This window comes from Pithys albifrons, chromosome 3, assembly GCF_047495875.1.
Source record: "Pithys albifrons albifrons isolate INPA30051 chromosome 3, PitAlb_v1, whole genome shotgun sequence".
In the NCBI taxonomy this organism is placed as follows: domain Eukaryota; kingdom Metazoa; phylum Chordata; class Aves; order Passeriformes; family Thamnophilidae; genus Pithys; species Pithys albifrons.
In genome coordinates this window covers 49549769-49562192 of record NC_092460.1, presented here as the reverse complement: position 1 = coordinate 49562192, position 12424 = coordinate 49549769, and the positions used below count along the sequence as shown (strand labels likewise).

General features: G+C 55.6%; 1 protein-coding gene across 1 annotated transcript; it reads left to right on the top strand.

Annotated features, from left to right (window-relative positions):
• The first annotated feature begins 1061 nt into the window (after positions 1-1061).
• SUN2 (Sad1 and UNC84 domain containing 2) lies at positions 1062-11896 on the top strand. Its single transcript, XM_071551786.1, has 18 exons — positions 1062-1166; positions 1522-1685; positions 2255-2427; positions 2555-2689; positions 2877-2972; positions 3138-3231; positions 3428-3498; positions 3737-3861; positions 4213-4434; positions 4516-4593; positions 4675-4718; positions 5750-5915; positions 6001-6228; positions 7256-7340; positions 7433-7548; positions 7725-7892; positions 8308-8400; positions 8508-11896. The coding sequence occupies exons 2-18, from the start codon at positions 1552-1554 to the stop codon at positions 8619-8621; spliced, it is 2142 nt and encodes a 713-aa protein (XP_071407887.1). The 5' UTR covers positions 1062-1166; positions 1522-1551; the 3' UTR covers positions 8622-11896.
• Positions 11897-12424: the final 528 nt, after the last annotated feature.

The following is a 12424-nucleotide window of genomic DNA, read 5'->3' as shown; positions in this document are numbered from 1 at the left end:
GTGCCCCCCCAGCACTGGCAGCACGTCCCCCTGCCGCTGGCCTGGCGTGTGCCCCAAACCCCAGCATGGGGAGGAAAAGGTTTCAGGGCTGTTTTGCAACAGGTTCCTCCCTTTCTGCCAGCTTCATATTTTTTAACTCTTTCTATAAATACCTTCCTGCTCCATATACAAAGCCGGGAGTGGCATTCCTGCACTATGGCCCATCGACATGGCCTACCATTTCCAGACACAGGTGGCTGGCTCCTTGCTCTCACAGAGCCCCCTCAGGCAAACTTTTTCCCAGGCACCGTCAGATTTAAAACACGGGGCGTGGGAGAGCTGCTGTTTTTTCAGCCTGGTGAGTTTGCACACAGTTCCAGCTGTGCTGCTGAGGTTCAAGGTCCCATGGGAGCAGCCGGGTTTGGCTCACAGCCCCGTGCCAAGCCAGCCGAGCCACCCATGGGGGAGAGCAATGCCAGCAGGGTGTCTGGGGTCACGGGGCTGGGGAACAGCAGAACAGACCTGCCCGGACCAGGTGGTGCGGCACACGGGTGTCGAGCGGGGCTGCCCACGCTGCAGGGACAGGTTTGGCCGGGTACTCGTGTTGGGTGGTGTATGGGGTGTGGGTATTTCCCACCCCACTGGGACCAGCAAACCAGACACCCCAGCAAAACGCAAACAGGGCCAGAGTGCATCTACGAGCTCCCATTTTGGGCTGGCATCACCTACGCCCTTGCCTGGCAGCGTGGGCTGAATGCTGCCTATGGTGGATGTGGCGGGGAGAAACCCAGCGCTGAGAGGCTGGGTGACCAGGTTGTGGTGGGCACCAGGGGGTGGGGATTGGCCCTCCCCATCAGCTGCCCAAAACAAATAAAATAAAAAAATAAAATTAAGTATAATAATAATAATAATAATAATAATAATAATAATAATAATAATAATAATAATAATAATAATAATAAAAAAAAAAACACCGATGATAAGGGGACACCGAGGCGCTCCCCCAGTGCCGGCCGGGGGCGGTGGCTGCTCCCCCTCCGCGGGGCGGGCAGGGCGGCGCCGGGGCCGGCCCGGGGGGAGGGCGGGGCGGCGGTGCCGCCTTCCCCCGCAAAACAAAAGGGAGCGGCTGGAACGGAGCAGTCGGGAGGGACGGTTGGGGTTCATTTTCCGTCGCGCGTGACTCGCCGGTGGGTTTGCAGGGGGAGGTTGCGGGCGGTCGGGCCGGCTCGTACCGGGCCGGGCGCGGGGAGCGGAGGTGGCTCGGGCCGGGGCCGTGCGGAGGGACCGGCGGGGCAGCGGCTCCATTCGCGGGGGGTGCTCTGCTCGCGTGGGCGGCCCGCGGGAGGGGAGAAGAGGGTAAGGTTTATCGCGCTATAAGGCGAGGCGGCTCTGTCCCGGGGCACCGGGTCGGGAGGGGATTCGGTGTGTGCGAGACCCCCCTGCCACAGGGGTGAGATCCCTGCGAGTGGGGTCCCTGCGGGTCCCTCGGTCCCCTTCTGCTGATGCTGCCCTCTCTCCTCTGACATCCTCCCCGCCTCCCAGGTGAGCCGTGCCCTCCCCCGTGCAGCCGCCATGTCCCGCCGCAGCCAGCGCCTTGTCACCACCCGCTATTACCCCGGGGACGAGGATGCCACCAGCAGCAGCAGCAGCAGCAACACCTCTTTACTGGGTGGGACACAGCTTTCCTTCAAAGAGACCACCGGCAGGTTAGTGCGGTGCCGGGTGGGGGGTTCCCCCTCCCAAACCTGGCTGGGGCTAGGCACTCCATCCCAAAGGAGGAACAGGGTATCTTCCTGGGCGGGGTGTTGGGATTGCTTGCAGGAGGGAGCATGACGGCGAACCCGACACATTCCGGCATGGCCGGCGGCTGCCTTGGCACTGGCTGTGCCCCTGCTCCAGCGACAGCCCCGTTCTCCCTGGCCGGGACCTCTGTCTGCCCACTGTCCCGGCACAGGAGCTGCCGTGGGTGACTCGGTGCCTCCTCCCGGCTGCAGCAGTCTCCGGCAGGATGGCGAGAGGCAGCGAGAGGGAGGTGCGGTGCAGCTGCCGCCGGAAAACCGCAGCGGTGCGAGCGGAAGCCGTGCCCGGGGACCGGCGGGAGGGCCTTCTGCAAAGCAGAGGTTGCGCCCTCCGAAACCTGCTGCCATCCGGTGCAGAGAGAAATGATGCTGGCCGAGTGATTGGCGTGAATTCCCCATTTCTCCTCCATGGGTGCACTGTGATCCCTTACCCCATAACCACACATGTCTGATGAGCCTGTTCTCACCTCTGGCAGGACGATCAGGAGGAAATCGGGCAGCACGAAGCGCCTCTCTCCTGCCCCAAGCACCCAGACCTCCTACTACAGCGAGTCCATGATGAGCGAGTCCTACCTGGGGGGCAGCCGGGACCTTGCTGCCCTGGGCAGCTCCGTGCTGGATGATGACCTGGACAGTGGCACATACTGGGGTGAGCCCTCCCACCCTCCTGTGACAGCTGGGGGGTGTTGGGGCATCCCCCCACATTGGCTGACTGGGTTGCCTGCTGTGGAGGTGATGGTGGGTGATTTCTCACGGGGACTCTGTTTTGGGAGCAGGTGGGGAGCTCTCCACAAGGAGGAGAAGAGTCACAGGGGACGCAGAGTCCAGTAAGATCAACGGGCTGCTGGAAAGCAAGACCTATGACACCTATGCTTCTTCATCTGGGTATTCCTCGGAAGATGACTACACTGGTAGGCACACACCAGCCTCTATGTAGTGGCAGGGATGCAGAGGAGATGTCCCTGGGTGACCAGCCCAGGGCCTGACTATACCCAGAGTCTACCAGACCCCCTGCATGTCACCCCCAGTGCAAAGCCTTTGCCCTGGGCAATGCCCTGGGTTGCTGCCTCCATTGGTGACTTGCTTCTTCCTTTCCAGGTCATTTTTACTCAGGCCAAAGTAGCTCTGGGTCAGGTCTGAGGACTGCAGCCTCCCGGGTGGGCTTCTTCCTCTGGCAGGTGTTCACCTCCCCAGGTGAGTGGAGGGCTGGTAGGGGTATTTCTAGGGGCAGTGTTCTTGCCAGTCAGTGTCTCTGCTCCCTAAGTGCTGTGCATGCTGTTCACTGATCTGGTGCCCTTTAGGGATAGAGGGGACATCTTTACTAGGACCTCTCCTGAGGCTTGTTTTTTTTGCCGGCAGTTCGTTTCATGACATGGCTGTTCTCAGGGCTGGTAGGTGCCTGGCTCCGCCTCACCGGCACAGCTCCCCGCCTGAATAGTGTCCCCTTCTCCAGGTGAGCGTGGGGGTGGGACACCAGGATGGGGGAGGTGTGGAGAAAATCTACAGGACCCTGGAGCAGGGAGGCACTCGTAGGGTTGGGTGTCTTGTGTCAAAGCCCAGCTGGGCTTTGCTTTCCCTCTGGCAGCCATCCAGAGGTGGTGGAAGGTGGCTGCAGTCCTTCAGGTGCTTCTTTCTTCTCCATGCTCCAGGCGCTATCCACGTCTGAAGAGGTTCCTGCTTCTCCTGCTGCTCCTGCTGCTCCTCTCTGCTGCTGGCTATGGTGAGCCAACCTGACTCGATGTGTTGCCCTGAGGTCTGGGGCAGTGCAGAGCATCCTACTGCCCTACTGGGGGGATGGGGTGGCTCCCAGCTCTGTGCTCATGGCTTTTGGTAACATCCATCTGTTCCCTTGTGCTGGGACCTCCTGATAATCTCAGGGGATGGTGATTACTGAGTTTCTGCATGTCCACCCTATTCCCTGCCTGTTGCTTAACTATCTTATCCTTCTGCATGCCCAGGAGCTTGGTACTTCTATCCATACGGGCTGTCGACACGCAGCCTGCCCGCTTTCCTGTGGTGGGGAGTTGGAAAGCTTTCCTCCTCCGATGTGCCTGGGGCAGGAGACCTGACCATGCTGGACCAGGTAAGGTTCAGCAAAGGCATGGTGGTGGCCCAGGTGGGATTGGGTGCCTTGCAAGGAGAGCTGGAATGGTGTGGTCTGTGGCTGAAGGATTGCTTCTAGGGGATGGGGAATGGTGGAGAATGGGGCAGATTGTGGCTGCACAATGGTGAAAACAGCTTCTCCAGCTTGTGGCCATTTCACTCTTGGGAGGCTCCAGGGATGGGGGAAGATCTGCCTTCTCCTGGGAAGCAGCAGATGAATAAGATGCTACTGACTATGGGGAATGGGTGGTCTGGGATGCCTTTCACAGGGGTCCTGTAGAGAGGAAAGTTCCCCAGGGGGCTGCATCACACCCTGTTTTGGTTGCTGCAGGGGGGACACCAGCTTCTGGCTCATTTCCAGTCCCTGGAGAAGCGCTTTGAGGCACTGGAGGCTGAGCTGTCACGGTGGGAGCTGCGTCATGGGGCAGCAGCGGTGACAGCAGGGGGAGAGCCACCCCCAGGGGACATCCTGGTGCTGCTGGAGGGGCTTGTGAGCCGTCGGGATGCGGGGCTGAAGGAGCATCTCCGTGCTGACATGACCAGCCACCTCCAGGTGAGGAGTACAGGTGGCACATGGGGAGATGAGGGCGTGCAGGCCAGTCTCTGATATTCTACCCTGTTCCTCATCCTGCAGGGTGAGCTGGATGCCTTCCGAGCCCAGGTGCAGAGGGATTTGGATGGGCGCCTGGGGAAGATGGCACAAGCCTCTCAGGTAGGGGGATGAGCATGTGGTGGTAATTGGGCAGAACAACCACTGGCATCACAGGTCTTACCCTTCCTCTTTTCCTGGCAGGAGATGGAGACACGCTTGCTGGAGCTGAACTCAGAGTGGCAGAGGTAACACTGGCTGTTGGGCAGAGCCACTGCTTGGTTAAGGGCAGGCAGGTAGCAAAGGGAATTCCCCACAGTGAGGCTTAAGAGGAGTTTCTTGGTCTGGTTTGCTTAGGACAAAAGGAGAGACTGGGATGTGTGTCATGGGGGGAAAGAAGGGCTGGATGTGTGGGTGTGTTGATATGAGCCAGCAGTGTGCCCTTGTGGCCAAGAAGGCCAATCCTATCCTGGGGTACATTAGAAAGAGCATTGCTAGGAAGTCGAGGGAGGTGATGCTGCCCCTCTACTCAGCCCCACTGAGGACACATTTGGTTCAAGAGAGACAGGGAGCTCCTGGAGCATGTCCAGCAGAGGGCTACAAAGATAAATACCGGACTGGAGCATCTTACGAGGACAGGTTGAGGGAGCTGGGCCTGTTCAGCCTTGAGAAGAGACGACTGAGAGGGGACTTCAGCAATGCCTATCAGTACCTGAAGGAAGGGTTCCAAGGGGGTGGAGCCAGTGTGTCAAGCAGTAGAACAAGAAGAAATGGGTAGAAACTGATGCACAGGAAGTTTTGCCCAAAAATGAGGAAGAACTTCTTGTCTGTGTGGGTGACTACACACTGGAACAGGTTTCATAGGATTGCATCCAGACAGTTTTTGAATGCCCAGAGAGGTTGTAGAATCTCCCTCACTGGAGGCAATGTGCTCTAGGATGGTCCTGCTTGAGCAGGGAGGTTGGTCCAGATGACCCACTGTAATCCCTTCCAAGCTGACCCGTTCTGTGGTTGGGAGTAGGGCTCCAAGGTCAATTGCAGCAGATGACCTTTGCCACTGTCATTTAGCATCTTTGTGGGGAATGTGGCCTTCAACTGAGGGGTGAGCTGCATATGCTTTCCTGCAGGATGCAGTAGAAGAGGTCATTGCCACAGGAATTAAAATAGTTTGATCTGGAGATGGGGTAGAACATAAGTAATGTGGGATGAACCTCTTCCCTCAGTGTGCAGAGGGGAACTGGGGCTATTGACATGAGGTATTGCATTTCTCTCTCCACAGCTCAGCACAGGAGAGCCTGCGAGGGGTGTTCCAGCAGGAGGTGGGCAAGCTGGAGCAGGAGGTGGCAGTGCTGAGGAGGGAGCTGGCAGGCCTCAAGTCAGACCAGGAGGTGATGGGGAAGCACGTGGAGGGGATGCTGGAGCAGCTGAAGAGAGTGCGAGCTGATGTGAGTCCCCAGACCCCACCCTATTTGGCAGAGACAAGAGGGAGTGTTCCCGCCCCAGGGCTAAGCTCTGTCCTCACCTTTTCAGGTGGAAACGCAGTTCCCAGTGTGGATCAGTCGGTTCCTGTCGCAGTCCCAGCAGGATGGTGCCACTGGCCTCATCCTCCAGCGGGAGGACTTGCAAGCAGAGCTCCAGGCTCTGGAGCGCAAGATCCTTGCCAAAGTCTCAGAGGACCGGAGGCTGTCATCACGGGATGCTCAGGCTGGTGTCGGAGTGGCCCTGCAGCAGGGGGGGACTGCAGGGGTGACAGAGGAGGTGAGTGTTGGCCTGAGCCCCAGGGAGGGACATGATGGTGACCACAGGTGTAGAACTGGGGACTGTGCCTCATCGTGTGTGTGCACAGAGAGGCTGGCATGTGTGCCTGGCAGAATGCGGAGCTGTTGAGACAGCCTTACAGCTGGGATGTTGATCCCACCCCACCTGGCAAGAGCATCCCTGAAGCTCCTTGGGCTGTGCCTGCACTCTGCCTTGGAAGGGGTCACAGGTGGTGATAGCTGTGTGCCTGTGAGGCTCTTGCTGTCTTAAAATCCACGTTTCTGCTTGTGCATCCTTGACCCAGAAAGTAGGGCGGATGCCAGCGAGGTTTCCATGGGTGGAGAATCTTCCTTATCCCTATTCTTTGGCAGCACTACTGAATTGTTCAGTGCAAAACATTTAAGCAGAATGACACCAAGGGGAAAAAATGAGCCTGCTTGCTTTGGAAAGAGTTACTGGCAATTCCCTATGGAGGTAGTGGAGGGAGGGATCAAGCTGGGATTAGCAGTCCCTGCAGTCTGTGCAAACTTGGTGCACTCTGAAGTTTAGACTCTCAGTGGTGCTGGAGTGTCCCAGCTCCTTTGGCTGGGTTAGACTCCAAAAGGATTCTCCAGCTAGCTCCCCCTTTTCTGGATGGGGAAAGCTCCTCTGTATCCTGAAGGACAAGGCAGGAGGGACCAGGAGATGATGCTGGGGAGGACTGGGTGGTCTGTCAAGTTGTGTCTGGTACACACTCTCCTCCCCTGGAGCCACTCTTCTGGGGATGGGTGAGCCCCGTGTGCCTGGGTGCTGCCCCTTCATTGCAGAGCTCTTCTTCTCTGGGATATTTTTAGCAACTTGTAGCAAGGCTTCCCAGCCAAATGCATGTCCTCTCATTTTTGCTGTGGTGATTCATCCCCCGGCTATTCTGTCCCCTGGCTGTTTTGTGGGAAGGTCTGTGTGCTCTCTCTGTCTCTACAAGGTGGGTGGGGGGCAGGATGCCTGTCCTGGTCTTTCAGCCCCCTTGTGCCCTGTGCTCCTGCTGCAGCAAGTGCATCTCATCGTGGGGCAGGCTTTGAAGCGCTACAGCGAGGACCGTGTGGGTATGGTTGACTATGCCCTTGAGTCAGCAGGTGAGTGGTGGGGGCTGAGCCAGCTGTCCTGGGGTGGGAACCACAGGGTGCTGGCATGCAGCTAACCTGCTGCCATCTCCTCTCCATGCCAGGGGCCAGTGTCATCAACACCCGCTGCTCGGAGACCTACGAGACACGGACAGCACTGCTGAGCTTGTTTGGCATCCCCCTGTGGTACCACTCGCAGTCACCCCGTGTCATCCTCCAGGTGGGCACCCTCAGGGCGAGATCCCACTGAGGGAGAGGACTGGCTGGGCTGGTTCTCCTATGGGTTTTATTGGGCTCTCACTGTCACTCCAAGCAAGCAGCCAGGCTGATGTTGCAGGGAGAAAAAAGGCACTTGATGATGATAACATTGCTGGTGTTTCACTTCCATGCTTGTAGCCAGACGTCAACCCTGGGAACTGCTGGGCATTTCGTGGCTCCCAGGGCTTTGCTGTCATCCGCCTCTCCAGCATCATCCACCCCACAGCTGTGACACTGGAGCACATCCCAAAAGCCCTCTCACCCCAGGGGACCATCCCCAGTGCCCCCAAGGACTTCACTGTTTATGTGAGTGCTCTTGCCTGGACCTGAGGGAGGAGTGGGGGGACACCGTGGGAGGGTGCAGGAAAGGAGAGCTAACAAAGCCCTTATCTGGCTGTGGGGTGCTCTGGAGGGGTTGGTCTTACCCTAAAGAAGGGAAGGAAGCAGTACTGGTGGGGAGAGGGGCAGCACTGGGTTTCAGAAAGAGTTTGTAGGGGCACAAGGAGAGATGGTATTAAGTAGGTGTAACTTTTGGTCTTCCCTCCCCCATCCCTCCCCACTGGTCCCTGTCCCCATTTGTCTGTTTTGGCCTGGAAGAGCAGGAGCGGAGGCCAAGCATGCTTGTGTCTCTCTCTCTTCTGCCCCGGGTGTGCTCATCACCTCTGGTCTCCCTCTCTGATGATCCCTGGTTCTCCCTTTCTGCCTTCCTGCTCCTCCACAGGGTTTAAAGGAAGAAGGAGAGGAGGAGGGCCTTCTCCTCGGACAGTTCACCTACGACCATGATGGTGACCCCATCCAAACATTTTACTTGGAGGTAAGTAAAATGGCCCTTGGAGCACCAGACCCTGAGAAGAAAATGGGACCTCTGGGGTGTCTGAGCTTTAGAAAGGGCTGAGTTTTTTCTTTCCCCTCCTCCTCAAGGGTGACTCTGTGGGCACATACCAGCTGGTGGAGCTCCGGGTGCTGAGCAATTGGGGCCACCCTGAATACACCTGCATCTACCGCTTCCGTGTGCACGGGGAGCCGGTGCACTGACCCCTGGCTCTGAGCAGGATAAGGATGCTGCCAGGCTGACAGCAGGAGCGGATTCATCTGGTTCACCACTTTGCACGCAGAAATCTCGGGATGCACCAGTAGCTGCCCCAGGAAGCTCCCAGGGAGGAGAAGAGCTGGTGTTTAAGGGGTGAGGCTTCCACGCTTCCAAGGACTGGGGTGGTGAGGCAAGAGCATCCCATGTGGGTTGTAGCGCAGCCTGGCTTGTTTTCTGTGCATATCAGACGTTTTAACTTTTTAAGCTAACTTTTTATTGGGTCTGCGCTGCCCCTTGTCCCTCTTGCCCTGCTCCTTTCTGATGGTGTGCCTAGCATTGCCAGAGCTTGGTAAAGGGGTGTGTAATTTTGTGATGTGCTTCATGCGGGCTTGGGTGCGACATGGTGTATGGGACTGCGGTGCCTGGCTCGGTGCTGCTGGAGTGGGTGGGAGCCACCAGTCCACACAGGGTCACTTCTCTTGCCTTGGCGTTGGGTTGGGTAGGTTGGGTAAAGATCTCCAGCCCTCTGATGCTGGGATGGCAGAGAGGAAATGAGACAGTATTAGTAGAAGTATTAACATAAAGCTAACGGTTTAGGGCAGCAGGAGGAGAGCAATGTGGCACATGTGGGTGGCAGAGCCTGCCCTGGTGCTGCCATCCATCTGCTCAAGGCCTCCTGCTGTCAGTGGCTGTGCTGGGTCTTGGTGATACTGTTGGCGTCCCAGGTTGGCTGCCTCCCCAGTATTAAGCTTGATGATTCTATTGACAATTCCTGTTGGCTGCTTCTCTTTTGGGGTTTGTTCTGGGATTATTTTTTTAAGGGGTGGGAGGGGTGGGTATTTTCCAGTTGGAGTGTTAGGGTTGGGTTTTTTCTTGTTTTTTGTAGTAACAAAGGGAAAAAAGACTTTTTCCATGCAATTTGTACTTAACCGGAGAATGTTCTGTGGTGCCACTTGGGTGAGTGGCTTAGATGTGGACAGGGCTAGAGCTGTGTTTAGTAGGAGAATAGTGCACACAATAGGATAAGCTAGAATAAGATGAGCAGAGCTGTTTGAAATATGGGCCTTGTTGTTGCTGACTTGGTAGCTGGACCTGAGAGATGGGGTCCTCTGTGGACTGCTGCTGGTGGAGTGCTGAAGGCATTCCTGCCCTCCTTGCTGCAGATGTCCTCTGAGACTGCAATGGATGGTTATGGCCTCTTGCCCATGGCTACATCTGTGTCTACTTGACTGTTGACAGAGAGTGGGAACTGCTGCCCCAGTGCTCTACAGGTCTCTCGGGTGGGAGATGGGGCAAGTGCCAGGGCTTGCAGGTGCCAGCATGCTTCTGCACACTGGGAAGCAACAGAGCCACCCCCCACCTGCAGTGCTCTGGGCTTCCTCCATCAGCTCCCGGTCCCTGCGTGGCAGATGGCTGGTGTGGGCTGACCTCCTTTCTCTTGAAAGGGCTGCCTTTCCCTCCTGCCTCTCCTCACAGGCATTGCTCTGTTCTGAGCCCTGGCTGTGGAGGACAGTGCTGGAGCAGGGTGGGGCATTCTGCCTGCAGTGGGCATGTAAATTCTGCCTGTGCTCATGTTGTGGATGGGGGGAGCCACAGCAGGGGTTTGCAGGAAGGATGTACAGAGAGCTTCCCTGGACTGAGGAGTGCCAGAGCCATCTGGTCCCTCCACCTCCTGGTTGCCTGCATCACAGTAGTTTGTCTTATGTTCTTGGATGGTGTTTACAGCCTTCGCCTTTGTCTTGTGTTTTGTTGAAAGAAAAGCCCTGTATCATCCTTCCCCTGCTGGCACTATGAGAGCACGAGGTATTGATTCCCGCTCTGGTGGTCTCTGCTTGAAACCCTGTAGGCATAGGGGAGGAGCTGAGAAGGGGCTGAGCAGTGTTTCCCTTCAATATGTATTGGACACTGGGCAGAGCTGCTGAGCCCTGCCCCCCTCCGTGCCACTGAGGGGATGAGGAGAGTGGCAGCACATCCATTCTGGAAGGGTCTCCTTGCTCCAAGCTAGGGAGGTGAGTCCAGAGGACAGCCCCATCTCCAAGAGGTTAAAATTACCCTGTGGAGCCTCCTGCAGAGCTGGGAGGCCCTAGTGCAGGGAGAAAGCTGACCTGTAGCCAGATCCAGTGACTATAAATTCTCTCCTATATTGAGCATAGCCTTAATTCTTGGCATCGGCAGCCAAAGTTATTTTAAACTTGTCTACAGCTGCTTGCTTGCCTTCAAGTCATGTCTGTGAGTGCCCTGTGCACATGGAGTTGTGCTTTTATGAATGCTTAGACCTGTTCTGGGCTCAGCAGAGCAGCTCCTGTATTTATTTGAATGCTAAAAAGAGAGCAGACATGAGACTCTCTCCCTTTTTCCACCTTTTTGGCTGCTGGAGCAACTGCATAACCATGGGGCTGGGAAAACCCCTTTTCTAACATTTCTTCTGGCTCGAACTGTCAGGGCAGGCAGGGTCTTTGCCCAAGAAAAAATGATTTTGTGGTAAATCATGCATGCTGGTAAGAGGTGGGAAAAGGGACCTCTTTCTCTAAGAATGGAGTTGTAGTGGAGTCTGTGCTCCTTCCAAGAGGGAATTAACTATTGGCTCTGGGTTAAGGAGCATTTGGCTTTACAGGGCAAGCTTGCCCCCTGTCCTTTGAAGATGAAAGTCTGCTGTTCTGAGGTAAATCCCCCTGGAGACACCAGTGAGAGCTCAATCCTGGGGCTTTATTCTTTTCTCTAGCTGGTTTTAGAGGCCTCACTGTGCTGTCTGTGTGAGGGTCCCCAAGAACATGTGCTGAGGCTACATGTGATTTTTCAGCCCCCCCACTCAGCATCAGTGCTTGGCTGCAGCCTGAGCAGCTGTACCGAGTGCCTGGGCCGCTTTCTCTACAGCAACAGCCTGCAGAATTTCTGCAACACTTCCCAATGCTGCAGAAGAAAAGAGGGCACATAAAACTGCTGCTTCAGCATGTGCATCTCTGCTCAAGGGTATTTAATCCTGGAGCTGATGCAGTAGATGAGGCTGGTGAGGCAGGAAAAATGCAGAACAGCTGTGGGAGCAGGTTTCCCTTATTTACTCCATTTCCCTGCTCTATTTTCCCTCCTTCTCAGTTTGCCCTACACACGTTATGAATTAACCCTGCAGAAACAGATGGTCACAGGCAGGAGTTTGTATTTGATGCTGTAGCCTGTTGCAAATGCTGCACTGTTTTGTTTTTATTTTTTAATCAACAGATTGTAATTTATGCCTATGCAAGAAAAAAAAAAGACCAAGACAAATAAATTATATCAAAATTGCCCTGTTTTGTACATTTGGATATTTTGTAAGTGAATTTGCTGTGGGGAATGGACAAAGTTCGTGTAGCTCTTCTTCTATGTAGTCATATGGTAAATCCTTTTTTCAGACTGAATTACTAACTCTATGGTAAGCAGTTGTCACCTTGTCACTGACCAGGCTCTGGGATGCAAAAATTCAAATTCCTTGGGACTTTGGTGACTTCTCCTAGCCTTAAGTCTGTCATGGACCATGGCTGTGTCCATCCTGCCCTGACCTCCAACTCCTCCCTTGGCATCAGTACATCCTCTGCCTTATCATGAGCAAAGTGGCAAACGAGGCCAAGGCAGCAGGGCCAAAGCTTGACAGAAGACACAGTTAAGGGTAGCTGCAGGTTGGTTTTTTCCTTAATGTGGGCTGCAGATTACTGAGCAGGCAGCTAAGAGCGAGTAGGAAGGAAATATTTTTCTCAACATGAGGAAGTTAACCTGGAGCATAAAAGGCAGCTGCAAAAGAGAAATTGAACTGGCTTGGGGAGGGTCACAGCCCTGT